The following is a 27,074-nucleotide window of genomic DNA, read 5'->3' on the forward strand; positions in this document are numbered from 1 at the left end:
TGTATTGGTTGCTGCATTTACCGAAAACAATTTTAACTCAATGTTCATTGATAGCAATGCCCTCAAATGATCTCTCCTTTTTAAGGTGCAACAGGCTCATCATGCTTAGTGGAAAAAAAATAGGGACATCACTTGAAATCTAGGCGGCAGCAGTGGCAGCACTACTTTTCATTTGACAAATGTAGTCCCATTTGTTATGGCTGACATTAATGCTCTATGCCATCCATCTCCGACTCTTTAAATTACCATTTTATGGCTGAAATCTTTTTCATAATAGATAAAAATCTGCTTTTTATATCTTATGTTATTAAAAAATATGGAGTTTTTCTTTTCATTCATTTTAGTTTTAATATAAATGTAGTTTTTATTGATATGCACTTGAAAAGCTCACTGAGAGAGTAACAAAAAAAGTGAAAACAGTAGCCCTGTCCTACCTGTTTTAAACTTCCATCCTCATCCTCATCATCTTGAGCAGTTAAATTAAATGGCCAGCCACTTCCAGCACAAAGAAAAGATGATCAGTATAAATACACACACACACACTAACACACACTCACACACACACACACACACACAAACACACGTGTGGAATAACAAGATGGATACAGATCTCCAAGTAAGTCAGCCTTCCTAAATATTTCAGTCTACAACTTACCTTATCCTTGTCCATGTTCTTCCTCTATACCCTGAAACTCAGCTGATTTCAAGTGAGAACTCAGAGCATGCATGAGCATCTGTGGTGCTTTCATCAGCATCATAGCTTCAAACCTCAAGCTGTACTCCTTTCAGAGATGTGTGTGACACAATGCATCTACAGAACACATGGGGCTTGCACTGCAACATCAAAGTATCCCTTTCAATATTCTGTGTATGCCCCCAAGGGCATTCTTTTCCTGCAACTTAGCCTTACTCAATATGGGGATCACCAATTACTGCCTGTTGGACTTCACAACCATCATCCCCTGCGCACCACATCAAGATTATTACAGAATATGTTGTTCATATCAGTGGTGGGTTTCAAATTTTTTTAGAACCTCTTCTGTAGGTGTAGCCTGCTTTGTTGCAGTGGCTTGCCGGCCATGTGACTGGGTGGGAGTGGCTTTCTGGCCATGTGACTGGGTGGGCGTGGCCAACTTGTAAAAAGTGGCGAAACTCACTTAACAAAGCTTTTCCTTAGCAACCAAAATGTTGGCATTTGAAGTACGGAAATCTTAAAAGGTGTCAAGTTACAAGACCCTTGCTCCCCAACCTTTTAGAAAAAAAACCCAGGGATGTTCAAACTTGACAGCTTTAAGATTTGTGGACCAACTCCCAGAATTCCTCCTCCAGTCATGTTGGCATTGAAGTGTGCAAGTCTTAAAGCTGTCAAGTTACAAGACCCTTGCACCCCTAACCCTTTAGAAAAAAACCTCAGGGGTGTTCAAACTTGTGGACTTCAACTCCCAGAATACCTCCTCTCACTCTTCATCTTGATGATGTGCGGACGGGTGGGGAGAGGGAACTGGAACTGGTTCTAAACGGCACTGTAGATTTGTGGAACCTCTTCTATAGAAGAGGTTAGAACTGGCAGGAACACACCCCTGGTTCATATCTATAGGAGCGTTTGTGACATCACATGTTTAGCCAGTCAATGCTGTCACGAATGATAGCAAAATTGCAGAACTGCTTTCTATTCTTCCCTCAGAACTCAATAATGCAGAAAAAGAGAGATTGATTGCTTGATCAACTGATTTTCCATATTTTTATCCTTCCACAATCCAGACTTAACAGCAATTAACAGAAATAACAGCAATTTAATACTTTACTTTATACAGGACAGAAAGAGGGAGTAGTGACCTTCCTCCCATATTTAGGCATACCAGGGGTTGTAACGCAAATACATACCTATTTCCCTGGCTCAACTGATAAGGAAGTGAGCCCGTGGCTTAGTGGCTAAAACTCCTGCCTAAGATATATACAGCCCGGGTTCAAATCCCAGTAAGGGTATGGCTAGCTGATGAGAGCTAATTAGCTCGAAATAGATCTATACTAGTCTCCCTTTATTTATTTATCAGTACAAATACAACATATATATATATATATATATATATATATATATATATATATATATATATATATATATATATATATATATATATATATATATATATATATATATATATATATATATATATATATATATATATATATATATATATATATATATATATATATATATGTCACCGTGAAAGACCGAAATTGGTGAATGTTGACATTCACCGGTGAATGGAAAGACCGAAATTGGTGAATGTCGACATTCACCGGTGAATGTCAACACATACCAATTTCGGTCTTTCACGGTGACATATATATAACGAGTCAGCGTAACGCTTTACTTTTGCTTTTCAATTCGCGGTCCTGGAAACTACTCGTTCTAACCGCACAGGATCGCAGGTTTTTAAAAAAAAGAAGTCTGCGAATAGAAGACGCTTAAAAGGAAGCAAGGAGCCGAGGTGTTAAGAGGATAAGGGTATTAGGATAAGGGAATTAGGGTAAGGGTGTCGAGAGGATAAGGGTATAAGGATAAGCAAATATTTCGGACATACACCAAGCGACTATGTGAATGTCGACATTCACCAGATTTCGGACTTTCACACTAATATATATATATATATATATATATATATATATATATATATATATATATATATATATATATATATATAATTTTAAATAACCCACTGGAAATATTGTTTCAAGTCCATTTGGTCTCTTAACTTTCCAAAACCAACATTCTAGTTCTGAATTTGCTGTTACTCAAGAAACATTTTTTTTATTTTTAAATTCACACAAAACTTCTTTCATTAAGCATAGAGGGAAACTCTCCCAGCAGAATAAAACTGAAGGTTGGTTAAGAAAGAAAATGGGCAAACCCAGTGTCTAACTGAAAGAATCTAACCGTAGTTTAGCCAAGATAATTTTAACTCCAGCTCCCAAGTCCTAAAACCTGCTGGAGCTCAATATTTTAGAATTTCTTCACAGTGAACGTCTGTATGAAGCAAACTTGTGGTTAATCCTAGTCTTCTCCTTGTACCAGATAAGAGTTTGGAGAAGCCAATCTATTCACCAGCTCCTCTTTCCACCATGACCATTTTCAGTCCACCATTAATTTCCCAGGAGTGACCATTTTAAGTAGTAAATTGTGCAACAAAATGGAACTGGCCTTATGCTTATGGCTTCTTTGACAAGATCAATTATATCTCCAAATATAATCATGGGTTTTTGGAAAAAGAGATGAATATATTTTGTTTTGGGAAGTTGCCATATGTCCCTAATAGCAGATTGTTTCAACTTGATAAAAAATAATTACTACAGTGCTCCTTAGTTTAGACAGATTCAGAGTATTCCTTAGTTTTAAACTGTAGATGCTACAAACACTTGATCTTCTAAATAGATCTTTAAAACTCCCTTTTTCCTACAGGACAGTATTAACGATACTAATTTAGTGATAAGATAATTGAATTGACTTTCACTGAAGAACAAAGTCTTGATCGAACAAGAAAGATCCATGTGACAGAGGCTTTTACATACCTGATAAGGACACAATAAACATTTATCATAGTCTGTCCCAAACTGACATTCTCTATATGTATTCCACATTAACTCCCATTATCCCCCAACTAGAATATTATACCTATTCATGCTGTACTGAATTGGATAAAGAGAATATTTGATAAGAATGAAGGTTTGCATTCACATCAGAATCAGGAACTGTTTTTATTTTTATGAATAAAAGTTTCAGCCAAGAAGTTGCTCCTTAACATCTACTTCTATATTTGTATAAATGTTTGCTCATTTCAAAAAGCATCCCTAATCTGGCTTTTCTATCTGACCCCACAGAAAGGCTTACTTTGAATGTTGAGATGTATTGGTATACATATGGCTTTATTTATTTTTATCCCTTATTTATTTTTATCCATTAAGGTGCTATTGTCATCATCATCATCATCATGAACCACTTTGGTCTAGTGGTTAAAGCACCAGACATTCAGCCTTTGACATTACTGCATGGAAACACTTCAGCTTTCAGGCGAAATATATATAATAATAATAATAATAATAATAATAATAATAATAATAATAATAATAATAATAATAATAATAATAATAATAATAATAATAATAATAATAAAAAATATTTATTTCTTAGCCGCACCCTCTCCCGGAGGACTCGGGGCGGCGTACAACAAAACATAGGAAATAAATATATAGACAAACATACATATAACAAAAACGTATACCAAGACATATACATATACAAGGAGGAGGTGAGCTGATGAATAAAAAACAATTAAAAACACAATGTTTAAAAACCCCTAAAATAATTGAATACAATTAAAATACCCCAAATAAAAAACCCGTCAGGAGCGATATAGTTGGATCAAAGTTGAGCCAGGCCAGCTACTTGAAATAGGTGGGTCTTGAGCTTTACATGAAAGGAGCGGAGGTCAGAGGTATTCCTAATATCCGGGGGGAGGTCATTCCACAGGGCTGGGCCCGCCACAGAGAAGGCTCTACTCCTAGGCGCCGCCCCCCGGCACTGCCTGGTGGACGGCACCTGGAGGAGACCCTCTCTGTGCAAGCGGATTGGTCGCAGGGATGTATGGGGCAGAATACGATCCCGCAAGGTGTTAAAAACACTGGAAATAATATCAAAACATTAGGAAATATACCCAGTTATTTTCAGGAAACTAAGCTACATCAACAATAGCAAATTTGATACCATGTGCCCAAAAAGGTTTACTTGAAGACTGCTACTACAACAGGTATCAGAATTATATATTTGAAATAGTTTACGATTCAGACGATCCTCCCCCCAAAATTGAAGAGTACTGAAATATTTTATGATCCAGATTATTAAAAAAAACATTATTGATGTGTATTCAATGATCAACAGATAGGAAATACTTTGCATTTCATCTTCCAAACAAAAACTGTCAAGAGAAACACCCAAGTCATCACAGCTTATAACAATTCAAAACCATAATCCATCTCCTTTGTGCCTTGTCTCTTTTTGCTTATTCATTCTTTCTTTTTCCATTTATTCTCTTCTTGATCTTTTATTGTTTTCTTTCCATCTTTTCAAAACTAAATATCTACCTGGCATGGACCCTGAGAGTGAAGGAATGCCAAGAAGAAAATCTATAGCTGAGAAGAGATTCAGACTTCCTCATTGGGAACTAATGAGGCATGGAGGGCTCTTTTTGGTTCTTGAAATGTTGAAAAAGACTGGGGTGACTCACTGGCAGCTGAAAATGTATTCATCCCAGAAGGAAAAGGTCCCTGTTCAGTCAAAGGCCTATGAGCAGAACTAAACAAAACTAAATGCTGCATGCTAATATACCTGCTTTCTTTATGCACATCATAGGTTAAGATGGAAGCCATTTGGTGGGGGAGGGGGCTGAATAATACAAGTTGTTTTTACACAGCATACTCATCTATGATTGACGCATGCGTGGCTATATGGATAAGTCACCTTATCCTATAAGATAACTCTGGCCGGCTTACATAGTCTATGCAAATAACTCAATTTCTTGAACTGCATGACAACTCTGCATAACCAGAAACTAACTACATAGGCTAGGGTTGCCAGCAGGAGGGCTAGAACATAGTTTACTTATTCAAGATGTATATATTATGGGATATAGCTACTGAACGAAGTTTCACTTATATGACAGAGATGCACAGTATGTTTTAATACATGAATTCAGTGCACGCAAATATCTTCTAATTATCACCCAAACTGAATTCCTCCAAATATAGAAAATGCCTCCAAGTTTGGGCACTTACTCTGGTTCTCTTTAGTTATTCCTGCTGCTGGTTTATGTAGACCCTTCCTGTATTAAAGACTTGGGATAGGACCCTCAGTGAAGAGGAAGATAGAGAAAGCAAAAAGTGCTTGAAAGTCATTGTAATTCCCAGTTCCAAAGAGCTAACAATGACACAGCTTTTTTGACACCAAATGGCTTCAGTGTGAAAGGCAGCAACGATTTATGTTGTTATTACAGGGATTTATTTATTTTTCACTTAGGGGTTAATTAAGGAGCGTGCAAATGTAAAGGGCTGACAGTGCTTATCTGGAAATGGTAAAGTGCAGCGAGAAGCAACACAAACTGCCCATGAATAGCTTTCTGCCAACAGCAACTTTTCTGCTGCTTTTAGCTGAAGCTGCTCTTCAAAGGGAAGAAAGCTCAATGGCTCTGTCACAGATAATACATGTTGCCCTACCACTGCTCCTTTCCCCCATATTTTATGAGTCTAGCATTTCATTTGCACTTGCTGTGTTTTCTGATGGGATGCTGAGAAGGTCCTGAAGGAAACAAACCTTCAGTAGGAGTCATTTGGCAAAACTGAGATGAGATTGACCATTGTCTTACCTGAAGGGTCGTTTTCAGGGCGCTGCGAAGGAGAGTTCAAGCAAAGGTTAAATACAGCCAATCTGCCCAGAACTGAATTGAAACTTTAAACCACGCCTCTGGTGCTGATTACCTTCAGATTTTTTCAATGAAGATGTGGAACTGTTGCGCGCTGAAAAGTCCAACAATGAAAACAAACCAACAAGGAACAATCCAACTGGAATCACAAACGTCTGAACTGTCACCAGCGGAACCAGACCCCAGGGTGGGGTGGACTCTCCTTCGCAGCACCCTGAAAATGACCCTTCAGGTAAGACAATGGTCATTTTCCAGGGCGCTGCTCTGGAGAGTCCAAGCAAGGGACATGCCCAAGCTAATTGTCACTAGGGCGGGAAGCAGCAGCATTCAGGGTCTCCCCGCTGGTGTGAATGTCCTGAAGAACTTGCCTCCCGAATGCCCATTCCGCTGACGCAAAGCTGTCCAACTTATAATTCCGGACAAACGGGGACAGATAAGTCCAGGTGGCCGCCTTGCATATTTCCTCAATTGGTGCCTGGGTCGCCCAGGCTGTTGTGGTGGCAGCGCTCCTAGTCGAATGTGCCGTTATGTGGCTAGGCACAGCTTTGGACTGTAGGACATGAGCGAGGGCGATGCAGGCCCTGAGTCACCCACTGATCGTAGAGGAGAACACCTTCCTGCCCTGGGAGGCCGGCTGAAAGGATATGAAGAGCGATTCAGAGCATCGAAAACTCGTCGTGCGCTTGATGTACCTGCAGAGCGTCCTACGCACATCTAGCAAGTGCCAGCGTTTCTCCTTCGGATGTCTAGGGTGCGGACAAAAGTCTGGGAGAACTACCTCCTGTGCGCGGTGGAACCAGGAGTTAATCTTGGGGATGAAAGACGGATCCAGTCTGAGAATTACCCTGTCTTGTCGAATCAAGCATATGTCCTCTCTGACAGACAGGGCAGCCAGCTCCGAAATACGCCGTGCCGAGGCGATGGCAATCAAAAAGGCTGTCTTAAATGTCAAATGTTTAAGACTGGCACTCCTGAGTGGTTCAAACGGAGGACCGATGAGAGCACGCAGAACCACATTGAGGTCCCAAGATGGATATCTGTGAACAACTGGGGGTCTCAGGTTAGTTGCACCCCTGAGAAAACTGCGAATAGTAGGATGCCGGCCGAGCGAGGAATGCACGTTTGGAGCCAGAATGGTGAAAATTGTGGCCACCTGGCGCCGTAGGGTGTTAGGCACCAGGCTCTTGTCCAGACCATCCTGTAGGAAGTCCAGAATGACAGAGATAGAGGCTGAGGATGTGGAAGTCCCACGAGTAGTGCACCAACTTGCAAAGGCCCTCCAGGTAGCGTCGTAGATCCGGGTCGTGGACAGACACCTGGACCCTTGGATGGTGGAGATCACTTTGGCCGAAAGACTGCCTCTGCTCAGGAGATCCCTCTCAAGTGCCAGACAGCTAGTTGCAGCCACTGGGGCTCCAGGTGTTGGCGTGCCCCCTGGCTGAGAGAGATCTCCTGCGGTGGAATCCGCCAAGGTGGTTCAACAGAGAAGCTCACCAGGTCCGCAAACCAGGTTCTCCTGGGCCAGAACAGTGCCACCAGCAGTATCTCTGCTACCTCTGACAGGATCTTTCGGATGACTCTGGGAAGTAGAGGTAATGGTGGGAAGGCATACAGCAGTCCCAGCGGCCAAGGGCAGTGGAAGGCATTGATTCCCTTGGCACGCGGGTCGTGGAACCTCGTGAAGAACCTTGGGAGGTGCGTGTTGGATGCGGTGGCGAACAGGTCCACCTGCGGACAGCCGAACCTCTGGGATAGTTGCTGGAACAGGTGCGGGTGCAGGCATCATTCCAAGTGGTCGACCGTGGCCCTGCTCAGTCAGTCTGCCTGGGTGTTGGTCATGCCCGAAATGTGTTCCGCCTGCAGGGACAGGAGGAGTTTCTCTGCCCACCACCCTAGGACGTCGGCTTCTGACATCAGGGATCTGGAACGAGTGCCACCCTGGTGGTTGATGTGCGCCTTTGACGCAACATTGTCCGTCAGTACCCTTACGTGACGCCCCTGTATACTGGACCGGAAATGAAGGAGGGCCAACCTGACTGCCCTCAGCTCTAGCCAGTTGATGCTGTGAGCGGCCTCGGAAGGGGACCACCTGCCCTGCGCCAGTTGACTGTGGCAATGAGCTCCCCAGCTGTACAGGCTGGTGTCCGTTGTGATGGTGAGATAGACCGGTTCTTTGAAGGGAGAGCCCTTCATCAGGTCAGGGGACAACCACCACCTGAGAGTACCACGTACCTCCAGGGAGACTGGAATTAGCCTTGTCGAACTGCTTTCGTTGGCCCTTTGGAAAGGGAGCAGGAGCCACTGGATTGGGCAGGAATGGAGTCCCTGCATAGGTATCGGCGGTGAGCTTTGCGGATGGGTACGTGGAGGTAGGCCTCCTTGAGGTCTATGGATGTCAATATATCTCCCGGCCTGATGCATCCCAGGATAGACTGGAGGGACTGTATCTTGAACCTCCAATAAGTTACGTGATGGTTTAACCTTTTTAGGTGCAATATTCCCCTCCACCCCTCCGGAATTTTTGGGAACCAGGAACAGGATTGAGTAAAATCCTGTCCCCTCCTGACCCGTCGGATCATTTTCTATGGCCCTGATATCCCTGAGATGCCTGATCTCCTGTTCCATGAGAGCTTGTTTGACTGGGCATGAAGGGACCGGGCATCTGATGAGGTGGCGGGGGAGTAGGGAGAGGAATTCCAAGGTGAGACCCATGCGGATCGTTTGTAGGACCCACTGGTCTGACATGATCTGCTCCCACTTGGTGTGAAATAACTGGAAACGCCCTCCTATGGGAGCTGACCGTTGATGGTCATTTCTATCTTCTGAAGGAATGGGACCCAGACCCTCCCCCCTGAAAGGGGCGTTTGGAGTAGTGTTGTTGGTGACCTCTGTCGCGAAAGGACTGACGGTCCTGGGACCGTTCAGTTTGCTGGGAGTATGCCCGATGGAATGGGGCGGAGCTAGTGGATGGCTCAGTGTTCCAAAAAGGCTGCCTCCTGTAGGAGTTGGGACCCTTCCGATCGGACTTCTTTGTGACCGATGGCACCACTTTCTTTTTGTCCTTATTTTCAACCAGGACTGGGTCCAGGACCTCCCCAAAGAGCTTGTCCCCCTTAAAGGGGGATGTGACAAGCTTCCACTTGGAACGCATATCCAGGTTCCAGTGTCTGAGCCACAAGAGGCGTCTGGTGGTGACATTAGACGCTAGGGCTCGAGAGGCAAACTTGGCAGCGCTCAGGGTGGCATCCACGGTGTACTCTGTGGCTGCCATAATCTTGTTGATATCCTGCCTCAACTTGGTATCCCTGGCCGGGATTTTTGTCAGTAACTGCCTCAATCAAAGCAGGGCTGCCCTGGAAAGGAAAGAAGTTGAGGCGGACGTCTTAATCGCCCATGCTGCCGCCTGGTGAGTTTTGTGGCAGGCATTCTCAGTCCTCTTGTCCTCTGCCTTGAGACCCTCTAGTAAGTCAGGGGGGAGAACAGACGTAGAGGTAAGTGCCGCAACGGGAGGATCAATTGGAGGTAGTTTAAGCAAATCCTCCAGGCTGGCATCTACTGTATACAGCTTCTTATCATTGCTGCTGAGGGTAGCCATGGAGGCTGGTTGAACCCATTGCTTTTGACCCATGTTGAGAAACAGCTTGGGAACTGGAACTATCTCCTGGGCCAACACAGGCTCCTAAAAGAGGTCCCCAGATAGGTTATCTGGGTCAATAGTCGCCTGAGTTGGGGGCGTTGACCCAAGTGGGTCGAAATTTTTGCCTTATCCAGGATGGTCTTAAAATTGGTAAGTTTAAATAGGCCCAAAAACACTGGTTTTTCGGAAGTGCCCTTTTCGTCCTGAAGAACTCAGCTTCCTGCCTAGGGAGTATGTCGTCCTCCTCCTCCCAATCAGAGTCCTCGGTGGCCACCGAGGAATGAGGGGATTTAGGTGGCTGGGTAATGGTTGCCTCTCTGGGAGCTTCCTGGGGCTGTAAATGACGAGTCTTGCATGTGCGCTTACCCCTCTGTTGCATGCCCGCCTCAATGCCCTGGGAGATAGCCCTATTAATGATTTCCTGCATCTCTGCAGAAAGGTTAGGCCCCTGGTCCTCAATGGGATGAGCCCCTGGACCAGGCCTGGGGAGCGGCTGCTGAGGCGCCAAGGGACCCCCAGGAGCTGGCCCCTCCTCCAGGTCAGAAGGACAGGCGAAGAGGTCGGCCTGGCCAGAAATTGAGGGGTCTGGAGACACTGCCATGGCAAAGGAGGTTGTAGGAGAAAATTCCTGGCCCTCCTCCTCACTATCAGAAATAGGGCCTCCCTGAGCTGGAGGAACCTCCCTAGAGGGCTCCTCAGGAGTCACCAATAGGGAGGCTTGGGTCTGTTATTGGGCCTTGGAAAATTGTTTTTCTATAGCCTTCTGGCAGCGTAGGGTGTCCCTATCCGGGTCTGATCCCTGCTTTGGTCCGGGCCTGGAATAGGGCTTGCTGCCTCTGTTGGCCTCCCTGGCAGCTTTGCTGGCCTGCCTTAGGGAGGCCCTGGAAGAGACTGCCATCTGCTCAGGATTCTCAGAAGACTGATCCGCCATGATGATAATTTTGGGCCTAACTGGGACAGGTAGTGACCACCTCCACTCATCACCTCCACAGTAGCCCACCGCAGACCAAGGGTGCTCAGGAGGAGACACAGAAGGTTGCAGGGTCGGATCCAGCCAAGCAGAGGTTTGGCGCGAGCGCTGTCAGCTCCCAGCGCCGGCAGGAGAGGTCAGGAGGCTGCGATCCCTCGCTGCTGCTTCTTCTGAGGAGTTAGGGCCAAGGTCGCTGGCCAGGCCGGGCAAGACTGACTCCGAGCGGCTTCTGCGCTGAGTCAGGCTTCAGGCAGCTGCGGCATGCGGCTGGTAACGAAAACTGGCGGAATTCAAAATGGCGGTAGGAACTCTCTGCCGCCTTTTCGCGCCTTAAAAATAGCCGCCAGCAATAGCAGGGAGCCCTGAGAGGCTGTGTCACACACCGGCTTCAGGAAAGCGCAGACGGCAGCAGCGGGCTCACAGCAGGAAATTCCACCACAGCAGGGGTGCTGCGGCGGCGCTGGCATCATCACTCCGACCCATGCGCCTCCCTCAACAGCTGCCTGTGGCCCCAAGGTGCCTGGTCGAACCCTGGACACCAAGGGAACCGAGGGGGATGAGCAATAGCCAATTTTAAAGAAAGGGGAAAATTTTGTCTCACCAAGCCTGCTCTGTGTAATTCTTTTCCTAACTTCTATGGAGCGTCCAAGCAAACTGCCAGAATTGAAGAGAAACTCGAAGCGCGTCCATTGGGCTAGCTGAATTGAAAAAAACTGAAGATAATCAGCACCAGAGGCGTGGTTTAAAGTTTCAATTCAGTTCTGGGCAGATTGGCTGTATTTAACCCTTGCTTGGACTCTCCAGAGCAGCGCCCTGGAAAAGAGGCTTGTGCAGAAGATGGCAGCCAATTTGATCAGGGTCTAGAACACTTTCTCTGGAAAAAGAGCTAGAAGTTTGAGGAGTTTAAGTTAGAATTGAAATAGGGACATGACTGAGGTATGTAAAATCATGTGTATGCTTAGAATGCATAAATATTGAAAAGTTTTTCTCTCAAATTCTAGGCTGAGATATCATTCAAAATGATTGGAAGTGGGTTTAGAAGAGGCAACAGAAAGAAATTCTTCACACAATATATAATTAATCTGTGGAATTTGTTACCACAAAGTGTAATGATAGCAACTTACTTCACTACTTAAACAGGGATAAGTTTCTGAAGGACAGGCCAATTGAGGACTATTGGGCTGGAAGACCCAATGTTACCTCTTAGTTACAGACAGCATAATACTTTTTGCAAGGAAACAGTGATCGGAGACTGTTGATCACATAAGAAGCAAAAAGTTGGACCATGATAAGTTTGGCCAGAACCAGCAGAGCTATTTCTACAATCTTCTGCTTATAAGTTCTAAGTCAGAGGTACAAAAAAAAATGAAAGAACTTTCCAAAAAGATGAATTTCTCTCTCCAGGAGAACTTTTCCAAACACTGAAAGTCAGGAATCTGAACTGACAGTGACTGAGCAAAATAGGCATGCTTGTCAAATGTCCAAGCCATGACCGTCTCTTAGCTAACAAGTATTTAAAAGAGAGATCACTGCCTTGTTGAAGAGTTTATAAGACAGCAAGGGCTTCACCTGCATTTTCTACTTCCTCTATGAGAAATCTGTCTCTAACTTTATGAGCTGCCAGATATGAAAATCACTTCAGCCAAAGTGTTTTCCCCAATGAGGTGTCTAACATTTTGGAGGCCTGTTCTGTCTGCGCTGTACTAACTTATTTATTTACAACATTTGTAAGGTCTGTCTGATTCCAAAAAGAATCTGTGCAGTTTAGACAATGTCATACACAGAAGTAAAATATAATTAAAAATATAATAAAACATAACTGCCTGGACAACAATAACATTAAAAAAAACATGACTGGGGCTCCACATGCACCTTAACCCCAGCCTGAGAACAGAGCCATGTCTTAAAGGGCTTTTGGGACACTTGGAAAGGGAAGATAACAAGGTGATGATATGATAGGAGTAATAAATGTCAGTGTCTCTGAATCCTGCTTTGTTGCAACTATGCCCCTTTACAAAATAGTTGCTTCTGGGATTTGAACTGCTCTCAGCCAGAATCCTGCTGTAGCAAAATAAAGCTTGGCAGTTCAGTCTTAAAGGGCCACAAGCCATTCTGTGCTAGTTAGGCAGAAGGTCTGCCATGAATAGCCAGGCCAAATCATTTTTTACTACTTTGCAGCCTGCCAGATTGCTTTGCCTACCTTTTGTGTATTTCCCAATGATCCTCCTATGCCTCTATATCTTAGCACTCCTGGGTTTATCTTATTCTGTCTTTATTATTTAAAATAACTCCAGGTGGCAAACGAATCTAGTGCTCCTTCTTCCTCTTTTTTTTTCTCCACAATAAGAGTCCTGTGAGATGAGTTGGGCTGAGAGACAATGATTGACCCAAAGTCACCCAGCCAGCTTTCATGTCTAAGGTGGGACTAGAAATCACAGTGCCTCGGTTTCTAGATCAGCACTTTAACCACTAGACCAGGGATCTCCAAACTTGTTGACTTTAAGGGTGGTGGACTTCAATTCTCAGAATTTCCCAGCCATTCTTAACGTCGCCAAGTTTGGGGACCCCTGCACTAGACTAAGCTGGCTCACTTGTCCCATCATATCTGCATTAAGCACATTTTTCAGCCTATGAACTGTGCTCTCATTCAATTCACCGTGGGACAATTGTTAAAACTGCTGCCAATCAGATCACTTCTTTGGATTCAACTTAAGGACACAATGTGACCCCAAATTGGCATCAGTCTTATCAAGTAATTGGATTCCTGACAGTCTTTCCTTTTTTTTTGTTCTATTTATGCCACTCATCTATTCTACATTCCAGATTCAGCAATTCACTCCTGGATCCTTTTGAACTAACTGGACTTTTACAATAAAGACTTTCATACCACTGCTGCAGTAAATACTGTCGGTCTTGAACAGAAAACTCTTACAGCTAGCCTTAATAAGACATGCCATCCTGACCTCCTGAAATGAATGTTGGGGGAGGGGAACCCCAATAAGTTAATATATACAACATAATGCAGTCAGTTTACCCAGTCGCTGACAATTGTGCAAGCTTTAACAGATTTTCTGTGACAATCACTCACTGAACTCAATACAAAGCAATCAAAACAGACAAGAGAACTAGAAAAAAGAGCCAGCGTTTTAAAAGACACGATAGTTCATTTTGAGCACTGGGGGGAAAAAAACAGAGACAAACACACATACAAAAAAAAAACAATATGGGAGTATTTCTGCAGTGGAAGTATTATTTTGTGTTGAGGAAAATGCTTGTAACCTGCAGGGGGTGAAAAGAAGCAGAAAATGCATAACTCTTATGTATAACTGTGTCTTCTTTAATAGAAAACCACTAAGCAGGCCCCTAAGACTAATCAAACTACATTCTGCTGTCTTGCTTGAATGGCAGCCAACAAAGGCCAATTGCCTGACATACCCCTTTGCCTAGGTCCTCCTGGATCACTTGCTCGATTTCCTGCCTGCTGCTCTGAGGAGCTTGGCTGTGCAAAATCTTGAGGGTGCGGGTGTATTCCTCAGGCAAGAGGTAATCAAGAGCCCCCAGATGCTGTCCTACTTTGATGAAGGTACCTCGGTTGGCACAGCATAAATCTCGGAGACGTTCTGCAGAACGCAGATGCACCTGCAAAGAGAAGAGGGTATTTTTTAAAAAAAAAAAGTCTCAAACTTTGCTTGAAACCTTTTTTCCCAAATTGTATAGTGCATCCTTCCCATATATCCTCTTCCAAGTTGTTGAGATATAATGGTATAATCAGGAAGCTTCCTGAATTGGATCATTAGGATAGAAAGCACATTTCGGACAAAAAAAGCAGGCATCTCTCCCCACTAAAAGAACCCCAGGTCAATGTTCTTCTTTGCAATGTCTGCACTGCACCTGCATTATCTCCAAAAATGAATCAGTAGGTGCTGACACCTACAGCATGTGCAGACTTTAAAATGTTTGATTACTCATGAGTGTTTCCAGGACTCCCTGATGTAGTCCTTAAGGCTATTCAAAAATATGCAGCAAAAAGAAGTGGACGCAAGCCCCACCCCCTCAAAATTTGGTGCTTAACAGCTGTTCAGTTTCTGCTTGGACCCTCTATTTTACATGCCTCTGTGAGCTTTCTTGGTATGGGCATGCCAAAGGGCAAGGTCACCACCAGGAATCTCTCAGAACAAGCTGTAAGCTTTCATCATGAAAAACCCCAACCACCTGTAGTATGATTTAAGGAGGACAAAAAGAACCCATTTTATACATTTTAACTCCTTGAATGGACTGTTTCTCCCTTTCCTCTCACTGAATAGCAGAGGTGCAAAAGGAGAAAGGAAAAAAAGATACCCCCCCCCCAAAAAAATGGAATGGAAAAGGTGCAGATGGAGGTAGAAAAAGGAAGGGATGAAGTCAGAGCAGCTGGGCAGTTTGTCACAGTACAAGGAGTTCAACTCATTACAGGGAAACAGTTTTTATGCAGCTTGGATAATTGTCCTCAACACTGTCTCTAGCAGAGGAGAAGGGAGGGGGGGTGCAATCAGCAGCCAGCCAAAATAGGAGAGGACTATCTATAGCTTTCCAGAGTTAACCTGTATTCTAGGGGAAATGAAAGGCAAGATGGGTGTATTTGAGAAGAAAAGAGGCCATCTTAGCCCCAATTCTTTATATTCTTAATAGCTCATGTTACTAAGCAAAAATATATATTCCTTGTAGCTCTACAAAATATACATGAAGGGGAGGCTGCTCGGAACATGCAGTACTTGCCCTTATACATTTAAACATGCTAATTTGCTTTCTAAAAACGCTGCCTCAAATACATTTTTGATAGCCACTTATTAGGAAATATCAAGGAAATCACAACCCACATCATTGCAAAGACATAGTAAAGTACTACCAGCCAACAGCTCTGTCTAATTAGAGTCAAAGGAATACATGCATACTAATCCTGTAAGTATCCTAGGTTGAACAATAATGGTCAGCAATGTGTTTAGAAGAGGCACATTGATTTCTTAAATGCTGAGACAGAAGGAGAAACCGTAGAACACTTGAGAGATTATTTCAAAAGATGGTGTGTGGAAATGTTTTGGATCCCTGAAGGTCGCTGCATTTGCAAGTGGTGGCTGTAAAAATCAAAATGTGTGCACAATTACAGTGTGCCAATTGTGACCTGCTTCTGATTTCAGCAATGATTATTCACCCCACATCTTGATTACTGCAGTACATTTTTCATGCACTTGGTGCAAACGATGACACCTGGCACGTTCAGAATGCAAGGAATAGGGATCATATGTTGCCTGCTATTGAAAGATCTACATTGGCTGCCATTTGCTTACTGGCCACAGTTTAAAGTGCTTCTGTTGACTTTTGAAGTCCTAAATGGCTTAAAGCCCAATTATCTAAGGAACTGCCTTTACCACTATGAAGCTCCCTAATTCCTCAGATCAGCAGACATCTTTTTGAACACATCTTCTTGAATAGACAGGAGGGTGTCTTCTCTTGTATATCTCCCAGGCTATGGAATATCTCCCCAAGAAAGTAAAGTAACTTGAATTGAGGTTCAACACATGCCAAATAAAATGCACAAAATACAGCGAAAGAGTAGTGAATGGATGTCCTTGTTGAAAATTACCATGAAGATTATTTCAAGGTTGCATGATTTTCCTTGGTATGGCTTACGCTGCTTTCAGAGGGGGGGAATCCTATTGCTCTTCAAAGACTGAACTAACCAGAACAAATTGTATAAAAATAAATGAATGGAACTGTACAATTAAGCCTATTACAACATTGGAAGTATGGAAAAAACAAACATATTAAAGAAGTCAACTGTCAGAAGATATTGAATAAGAAAAAAATCCAAGTATAATAGTTGTTAAAGGCTTGAAGGGATAGCATTATCATCATCATCACCATCAAAACTTCCTTGAAACTGGCCAAAATATAGAATCTTGGTTTGAATGGATGATTTGTCAACTCTTGTATGCAATGAAGAACAAAGCATATTATCATGCAGTGCACGCACTAATATTGCTTAGGGAACATACAGAGGTATCATAGTTAGAGATGAATCATCATGGACCCTACACAGAAATTGAATAGTTATTACATCATTTAAATGATGCTTCCAGGAAAATAGATCAGGTTAACAAAGATTGTTTGTTTGTTTAATATACCACCCATCTCGCTGTTTGTGGTGACATTATATTTGCAGTACAGTAGAAAGCCTGTTATACAATTTAGGTGAAAATAATTAGAACATAGCATTAAAAAACAGAACTCAACTAGGCAGTCCCAAAAAGTTTATTGCAGCAGCTATAAGGATGGGACAAAAGCAGTCCCTGGTCTATTCTGGACCTTGCTACTTGTCCCATGTATCCTAGGTAAAAGCTGTTCTCTGAGTCCAAGGGCTTGGGATTCATCCAATGAACCGGGAGAGTAGCCCTTCACAATTTCCACTCTTCAGAGCTGAGCTCTTATACTACAGACTATAAACCAAACTGATTATTTCAAAATCCTGAAACGGGATTTGTGAGGGTAATCGATTGAAAGAATTTCATTAACTGTTAGTTTTCTCAGTCAAAAGTAAACCACCCAATATTATATGTATTGTGGCAACCCAACTTCACGTTGTAATGTGATTTCTTTTAGCAAAGCATGTCATTTATTTATTTATTCAACTTCTATGCTGCTCATCTCTCCTGAAGATGACTCTAGGCATCTAACAATAATTAAAAACCAATACAAACTTAAAATATTAAAGCCAAAAAATAGTAATATCAAAATAATTTAAAATTGACAAAGATTGGGTGGAAGGGAACAAGATGCACCTGGGAGGAAGATGGGACTTTATTTTGGTCTATTAACCACCTGCAGAATGATGCATCCCCATTGGGACTCCAGGTCAGTTGGCAGAGCCAGGTCTTCAACTCCTTTTGAATGCCAAAAGGGTGGGTGTTGATCTTACCTTGTTCCAAACGGCAGGAATCACAGCAGAAAAGGCTCTTCTCCTGGACCATGGCTGCCTAAATTCCGTGACTGATAGGGTCCTCCATCCATCCGTTCTAAACATTGGAGGGATATCCCCTTTAATGGCCTGTCCTCTGGCTCTCGCAACAACCCATGCCTGTCACCACTTTTATGCATTGTCCCCACCCTCAGTCTCCAGGGGTGATCTTCCTCCTCCCTCCCTGACCTCTCAAGGGAAAGAGCTCTGCCATCCCCCTCCAACCACTCTCCTTCAGACATCCTTGGGAGACAGATGAGGAAGGGAGTCCCCACAGCACCTAAACTCAAGGTCTCAGCACCCACATGGCTCTCACCTCCCCACTCCCCCCACCCCGGACACGCACAGCATCCTCCCTCCTAAACTGGTCCCTCTCACTGGCCCGCTGGAGGACGGCCAACTCATCTAACCCCTCCATTTGACTCTCACTCTGGGTGGAGGACCCCAAGCATCCACCACTGACCCAGTAGCCACTCCCAGGCTCTCAATCAAGGGCTTTCATTCAGTATTTCATTAGCCCAAATTTAGGTTTAAAATATCATGAGAACTTGCAATCATTAGAAAGGGAAACAGTGAACACAAAGGGGTGACAGGCAGGATTGCTTTAGATCAGTGTTTCTCAAACTTGGCGACTTTAAGTCCTGTGGACTTCAACTCCCAGAATCCCCCAGCCAGCATAGCTGGCTGGGGAATTCTGGGAGTTGAAGTCCACAGGACTTAAAGTCGCCAAGTTTGAGAAACACTGCTTTAGATAGTGATCTTAAATAAACATGTGGGGGAGGGGAGGCTTGTTCTCCAAAAGAGATCAGTCTTTTGCAGCAAAAACAACAGTTATAATGGTACTTAAATACCTATTCTTCTCATAGAAAAAAAAGACAGATTCATTTCTTCTGTTCTCACCTCAGGGAATATAATTTTGAATCTTTCCTCTCTTTATACACTGAAACCTCATCATGTTTTCCTCCTGCCTGAAGCTCAGTTTGCTGATCTGAATCCTAAATGGTGGAGGGGAGGTGAATGAGGAATTACTCTCCCCACACAACTTCCTCCGTGCAGGTTGATTCAGTCTGAGAAAATGAAATGCCCAGATTATCTGCACAAACGCATTCCTCTCTATGCCAATCCAGTTGTACCAGCTCCACACTTGGAAGGCCAGCCGGAATACAATTCAGCTGAGCAACAACACTTACAGAAATAATTCTCCCTTTTCTCTCCATCACTATCATCGTAGCCCAAGCCTACAAAGGAGCTACTTCACAGGCTGTAAATATTTACCTATGAAAAATCTATGAATATTTACCTATGAAATTTTAGGCTTGGAAAACTTGGAACTATGCTGCCTGACTTAAGCATAGTACACAAAATTGTCTTCTACAACATACTATCTGCCAACGACTACTTCAGCTTCAACCTCAATAATACCCGAGCAAACAATAGATACAAACTAAAGGTAAACTGTTCCAAACTCAGTTGCAGAAAATACGACTTCAGCAACAAAATGGTCAACGCCTGGAATGTTCTACCTGACTCCATTGTTACATCCTCAAACCCCCACAGCTTCAACCACCAACTGTCTACCGTGGACCTCACCCCATTCCTAAGAGGCCCATAAGGGGGAATGCATAAGTGCACCAGCGTGCCTACCGTCCCTGTCCTAATGTCCCCATTTATTTATACTCATTTCCTTTGTTCATGTCTATGTTTATCTTGTACATTAACTGTGTATTAACTGGTTATTTTAGGGGTATTGTTTTTAACTTATTGTGTGTGTTTTAGGGGTTCAAAATCCTATATTTATATATATTGCTTTGTACAGTTCTTTTAATTCCATTTTTAACCTCCTCCATTCCAACTGTACATATTCAATTTTTATTGTATTTTGATATATTTTGCATGGACTGTACACCGCCCCGAGTCCCTTTTGGGAGAGGGGGCGGTCTAGAAGCATGAATAATAAAATAAATAAATAAATAAATACATGTTTGACAAACCAAATAAAATAAAAAAAATAATAAAATTAAAAATGCTTGGCAAGAAAAATAAGTCCCATTAGATATTTCCCCAGCATTAATGAATACTATACAACTGAGGGTCGGGCTGACAGGAGCAAATCTCAGAAGTTGAGCACACAATAGGCCATGGTCAAAAGTCATAGGCTAGAAGTACAGTATCTACACTTTAAAAAAAATCCAACTCTTTATGCAAATGGATAAAAAGCATTCACTTAGATCAGGAGTAGGCAAGATCAGGCATACCAGATGGTGCTGAATTGCTACTTCTAGCTAATATGGTCAGCGATAAGGGGTTTTAGGAGTTGTACTTCAGCAACATATGGAATGCTGCCAATTGTTTATCCAGACTTAGACAAAATGAATGCCCCTCTTGTCTGTATTGACTCTTAGTTTATTATTCTGCATCTGAGCAGGTCAGATTGAGATAAACTGATTTTAAATTTCGGATGCACCTTAAGAATGTCATACAATACAATACCAGAGTTGGAAGGGACTTTGGAGGTCTTCTAGTCTAATCCCCTGCCTAGGCAGGAAACCTATACCGTTTCAGACAAATGGCTATCCAACATCTTCTTAAAGACTTCCAGTGTTGGGGCATTCACAACTTCTGGAGGCAAGCTGTTCCACTGATTCATTGTTCTAACTGTCAGGAAGTTTCTCCTCAGTTCTAAGTTGCTTCTCTCCTTGATTAGTGTCACGATGTTAAAAAGTTTGCTAGGCCTGAACTGCCTAAACTGACATTCAAGAGTTAAACTAAGAAAGCTTTATTGCGCAGGTCATAAAATAAAATGTTATCTGAAAGTGATTTATTGCGCACGCGTTACACATTCCAAAATTCCTCTCTTCTTTGTTCGGCAGCCAACTTTGGCAAACGTAGCTTTCATTATCAAAATGTAACAATTAGTTATTTTCTGTTTCATTTACTTTTATTATTTTATTATTAAAGTTTGTTTATTAATTAGAATATTTTGAAGACTTTTATTTTTCTCAATATCTCAAAAGATATGCGGAAGGGAATCAGCCACGGTCCATTGATCTCCAACAGGGTGTTTTTCCCCTGACAATTAGTTTCCACCCATTGCTTCTTGTTCTACCCTCAGGTGCCTTGGAGAATAGTTTGACTCCCTCCTCTTTGTGGCAACCCCTGAGATATTGGAACACTGCTATCATGTCTCCCCTAGTCCTTCTTTCTATTAAACTAGACATACCCAGTTCCTGCAACCGTTCTTCATATGTTTTAGTCTCCAGTCCCCTAATCATCTTTGTTGCTCTTCTCTGCACTCTTTCTAGAGTCTCCACATCTTTTCTACATCGTGGTGACCAAAACTGAATGCAGTATTCCAGGTGTGGCCTTACCAAGGCATTATAAAGTGGTATTAATACTTCACGTGGTCTTGATTCTATCCCTCTGTTGATGCAGCCTAGAACGGTGTTGGCTTTTTTGGCAGCTGCTGCACACTGCTGGCTCATATTTAAATGGTTGTCCATTATTTATACCATCTGCTATAAATAATATTTCAATAACCATCCACCTATTAGCAGAAATTGTTTCGTTAGCCATTCATCATATCTAGGCAAAACAAGCCCAAAAATTTAAGTAAGTAAATTTAAGTTTAAAATTTAAGTTCATATATTCAGAATCCTAAGTGTCTAAGGTCAATGTGGCAAATATCTCTTTTTGTATTAGGCTATGCAGTGGCATTTCTTCTGATCTAGCAATTACAAACTAAAGATTCAGTGCCATTAAATGCTGTTACATTAGAATTTGAAGAATTGCTAGAATGAACTTTCGTGCTATAATTCACAAGGGGGGATAATAATGTGGTTCAGATAGATCACCTTTATACATGAGGATAATCCTTGTGCAAATGATTATATCAGATTTCCAACATGAACCCAAAGTGAAAATATCATGACGTTCAGAGAGAGAGAGGGAGGGAGGGAGGGAGGCAGAGAGAGAGAGAGAGAGAGAGAGAGAGAGAGAGAGAGAGAGAGAGAGAGAGAGAGAGAGGGAGGGAGGGAGAGAGGGAGAGAGAGAGAGAGAGAGCTTTGCTCACTTTGGCCTGTACCTTCTTCCATTGAAGCTTAATATATACACAGCTTGTGCCACATGCCATCTTCATTTTGCTCCAAGCTTGGTCATTTGTGCTCTGAGCAATTCTTATTTACCAAATGACCTAGCAATTTTAATCTGCCATTTACTAAAAACATTTTAATTAGCTGACTTGGTTTTGGATAAATAACTAATATAAGTATCTGGGCTGCAAATATTTATTAAGGGAAAGATTTAATATATATAGAAAGAAGCTGGTCTTTAAATACCAGTAAAACACAATAGATTCTTTATAGAAGGCATTTTTTTAAAAAAAAAGTTTTTATTTTTTTATTACCATATTTTTCAGAGTATAAGACGCACCTTTTTACCTCCAAAAAGAGGGTGAAAATATGTGTCTTATACTCCGGTGCGTCTTATACTCTGAAAAATACGGTATATTTAAAAAACAATTTCTTGAGAAATTTTCCAAAGTGGGACTATATTATGGTACCCTTGAGCATTTCCATCATTTCATTCATATATGCAAAATGAGTAATTTTGTGGTCAATGGCTTCCTCGGGCATATGGAGTCCTGGAGCCAATCCAGAAAAAGCCCATCAAATTTGGAATATCTTACTATTTTCGCTTATCATTGTCATTCAATCACTAAAACACTGGACTTGAATTAGAAAATTTCTGATTAAATCCCAGTTGCACAGAAAGAACCCATAACTAAATAAAAAGTATCATACATTTTCTCATCTTTAAATTCATAATGCATATTAAAGCAACCATTTCATTAGTTCAACTAAAAGTTTACAAAATATGTCAGCTTTCAAATTTCCAGAAAACATTTCAACCTGAAATTGCCTTAGTAAAGATTTCTTCTTCCTCCTCCTCCTTCTTGAGCAAAATAGCAAAATATCTCTAAAATTTAACTTGGGATCTCACTCAAAGCACAAATGACCAGACTCAATGTATCATATTCTGGTTATATTATGCACTTCTAGGGAATTGTGTGATGCTAGAACAGGTGGAAGAAAAGAGATGAAGAACACATTCAGAAACAAGATGGATGGACCCAATGAATAGGTGCATGGCTAAAAAGGCCCGAAGGACCAGACTGAGCACAGATCATTCTGGAAAAAGTCTACTGATGAGATTGATAAGAATCAACACCAATTTAATGTTACATAAAAACACTTGATTCCCTTCACGGAGGGCTACTCCAAATAGGCAACAAAAAATGTACAGGGATGTGCCAGTACTTTTACACTTTGTATGTATGGGTCACAACATCTGCATCAGAGATCTATATTAAAGAAATAGAAAGAAAAGATACTACGCGCCATATTTCCAGAATAACCCTATGGTTATTCAAAACTGCAATAATGTTTACAATAAAGCCTAATCACGCCGCTCTTTCATATTATTAAATCAAAAGCATGGGGGATGATATAAAATCAGCATCATCCTCAAATCTGTAAATTTTTGTGACACATACTGTATACATATACTGTACAAAAAAGGAAGAACTTGCATTGCTCATTGTGACAAAAATTTGCATCCTGGTGAATTCGGAGGATTCAGTTCATCTCTCCACCAAAAGGGTGTAAAATTTCAAGAAGCAATTTTCATTAATGGCACCAATTATCCTGAAATTCTGTTATTAATTCTTTTTCAATCTAATTAAAAACCCTTGGTTTTGAAATGTCCTCCAAAGAAAAGAGTAATTCGATAATATTTGTTCAAAATATAAGGATAAAGAAATAACCATTCTTTTTTTTTTTGAACAAAAATTTTATTGGTTTTACAAAATTTTTAGGAAAAACGGTAGTGGAAAAGGGTACAAATTATGGCAGCTACATTGTGCAGAGAATGGCACTCCCCCCGACTCTCATAATTTTCACTTGTTAATACATTACATAAAATACTACTTAACAATTTTTGACAGCATATTTTACCTTATATCTTCCAATATTTTCAATCTATTTTATATCCAACAGAAAAAAATTCCCTGTATCAGCAATTGCAGTGTTTTTCTGGCTCACTTTTGTGATCTAAGTTTTCTCGATGCTGCCTCTTCCTCCCCCCCCCCCCCCAGCAAGGCTCCGGCACCTCCTGTGTCCTGCGTGTCCTGTATAGTGTCAACAGCTTTATCTAGGAGATCATTGTTTTTTTTCCATGAAGGCCTCCGCCTCCATAGTTGTGTTAATTCTAACTAAGAAATAACCATTCTTAAACAGATCTCAAAGAAAGTAAGAGATAAGAGGAGGAAATATTCCTTCTTAGCAAACAAATTATATAATAATGGGGTCTGGTTTAGGTGGCTGTTACCAGAAGGCATGTTGATTTTCTGGGAGGGCAGTAGAATTAGAATTAGAATCAACACAGTTGATCGCGTCCTGCCCCATACATCCCTGCGACCCACTCGCTCACACAGGGAGGGGCTGCTCCGGGTGCCGTCCTCTAGAGAGTGCCAGGGGGCGGTGCCCAGGAGTAGGGCCTTCTCTGTGGTGGGCCCTACCCTTTGGAATGACCTCCCCCCAGACATCCAGACAACAACCGATCTTCGCTCCTTCCGCATGAAGCTGAAGACCTACCTGTTTTGTCAAGCCGGCCTGGCATAAACGTTACAATCTTGCCACCCCAGGTCATTTTATAATGGGAAATTTTGTTTTTAATATTTTTTGGTTTTAAACTTTGTAAGTATGCTTATTTATGGACTTGTTTTTACCTCCTCTGCACGATATATGGTGCTATCTTGATTATTGCTCTGTACGTCGCCCCGAGTCCCTGTGGGGAGAGGGGGCGACTAATAAGTTCAATAAAATAAATAAATAATAAATAATAGTTATGGAAGCGGAGGCTTTCACTAAAAAACATAGTGCTCTCTTAGGTGAAATGGGGGATGTTACACAAGAAACAAGGGAGGGAGGGGCTGAGGCTCTGCCAGTGGACGGGAGGGAGGATGCAGCAATTAGAAGACTCAGATCACAGAAGTGATTTGAAACATTATTGCAATTGTTGTTACAATGTACCTTTATGGAAGTAATACAAAACAAAATGATTGAAACATACTGATGATTTAGTGTTAAACTCAAAACTGCTAATACATATGCAAATGTTGATATATTTTTATTCTTGTTTGTAAAAGTTGTGAGACTTGGGGGGGCTGCTCCCCCCTCGCACGATGTAGCTGTCAAAATGTTCTATAACCTTTTAACCCTTTTTCCCTGTAAAATTTGCAAAATCAATACAATTTGGGGGGGGGGGGAAGTTAGCCATCACTGTAATAGACAATAGTAGTTTACTTTATTAAGACTTCCTGTTCCATAAAGCTGAAGAGAATTCTTTCTCTATCTGACACCTAAAGTGATAGGTATATATTTATAGCCTTGTCCTCAATTGCACCTAGCCCATGTTCTGCCAACATCATTTGCTAGCTGTGTCCTAACAACATTACCTTCATCTCACCCCTGATCCAGAGACGAGACAGACTTAAGTAATTCATAACTGGAGAAATGTTAAAGTAATATTTCCCAACATCATTCAAGGTATATTCACTTTGTAGGGTTTTGTCATCCTTTATCTTGGAGGAAAGTCAGGTGACAGTGATGAGGAATAGCAATAGTAAATGCCATGCCTGTATAGTTTCCTGCCAACTCAAAGTTGAGTGGATAACACTTCTTAGTTGTAAAGAAAGGCCCTATGTTTATAGACGTTCCTCTCCAACCCATGACACTGATGGTTCAACACAGCATTGACACAGACTGGCATTGTTATTCTGTCATTATCCTGAACAAGATACTCTCTATTTACCTGCATTGGGAAAATGAGGTGGGTAAAAATGAGGACTCAGATTGTTGGGGGAAATATGCTGACTCTGTAAAACGCTTAGTGAGGGCTGTAAAGCACTGTGAAGCAGCACGTAAGTCTAAGTGCTATTGCTATTACTATTGCAAGTGAATATTTTGTAAAATCATCATGCCTGGCACGATATACTGGACACTCTGCTGATCATCACCAGAAACAAATTTCTGGTCACCACTGATGACCTTGTTAGTCTCTGGTTTGAAAGGCTGGCTGTGAAAGGCAGGCTTCACAAAAGAATTACCGCATACTTGAGTGCATTTGGTGTTTTTGAATTTATGTAATCCCATCACTACAGCAATTTTTTTGGCCTTACTTACTATGGCAACAGAGAACGTTCCTTTTTTCCCCTTCCCTTTCTTTCCTACTCTTATCATAGCCTTTTAAATATTCTGATCTCCAACAATGCTCCTAAGACTTAGCCAACCTTACAGGTGAATATATGTATCTTGCCTTCAAAACCCATTATCTTTATTGCTGTCCTTGTCCCAGAAAGGCATAAAAGGTTGGAACATTTGACCTCAGCTGCTCACCAAACAGAAATCTGTCCGTCATTATAAAAACTGCCAACTGGTTCAAGCTGGGCTAAAATTAATGGGGCTGAAAGGTTAGAGAGTACAACACTAGATTATTTGCACATTTTTTTCAATTAAGGGCAAACCATGAAAAAATGCCATGAACAAATGAAACAAGGAAGATTTCACCAAAGTGGGATTCCATGATTACATATTAGAAAGGCAGTACCTAATATAGATTGTCAAATTGAGCAAAGAATAACACTGAAAGATGAATAAGTGCATATGACAAGCAACTGCTAAATCAAACTGAACATTTTAGTCAGCTGAATGCTGACTGCAGGATTTGACTCAAGGCAGCTAAAAACAGTAGTAAATGTGATATACTGACCCAACTCAATCGTAGCCAAATAAATAAATACATTTTGAAAAAAGCATTTTTCAACATTTGGGTCAGTATTAAAGGTTGGGGGCGAATGACATTAGCATAGGTCTATATTATAGGCCACCCAACCAAACAGAGGAAGTAGATGAACTTTTTGCTAGTCAGCTAATTAAGGTATGAAGG

General features: G+C 41.9%; 1 protein-coding gene across 3 annotated transcripts in view; it reads right to left on the reverse strand.

Moving 5' to 3' along the window:
* ADCK1 (aarF domain containing kinase 1) overlaps positions 1 to 27,074 on the reverse strand; it is a 130,744-nt gene that overhangs the window by 59,623 nt on the left and 44,047 nt on the right. For 2 of the 3 annotated variants that reach the window (XM_081966844.1, XM_081966845.1), the window contains exon 4: positions 14,516 to 14,719. The exons of the other annotated variant lie outside the window; for it this stretch is intronic. In XM_081966844.1, coding sequence (XP_081822970.1) covers positions 14,516 to 14,719 — 204 coding nt within the window. The remainder of the gene's footprint in view (positions 1 to 14,515; positions 14,720 to 27,074) is intronic. 3 annotated transcript variants of the gene reach the window in all.

Source organism: Natrix helvetica, assembly GCF_964273705.1.
Source record: "Natrix helvetica genome assembly, chromosome: 1".
Classification (NCBI taxonomy): domain Eukaryota; kingdom Metazoa; phylum Chordata; class Lepidosauria; order Squamata; family Natricidae; genus Natrix; species Natrix helvetica.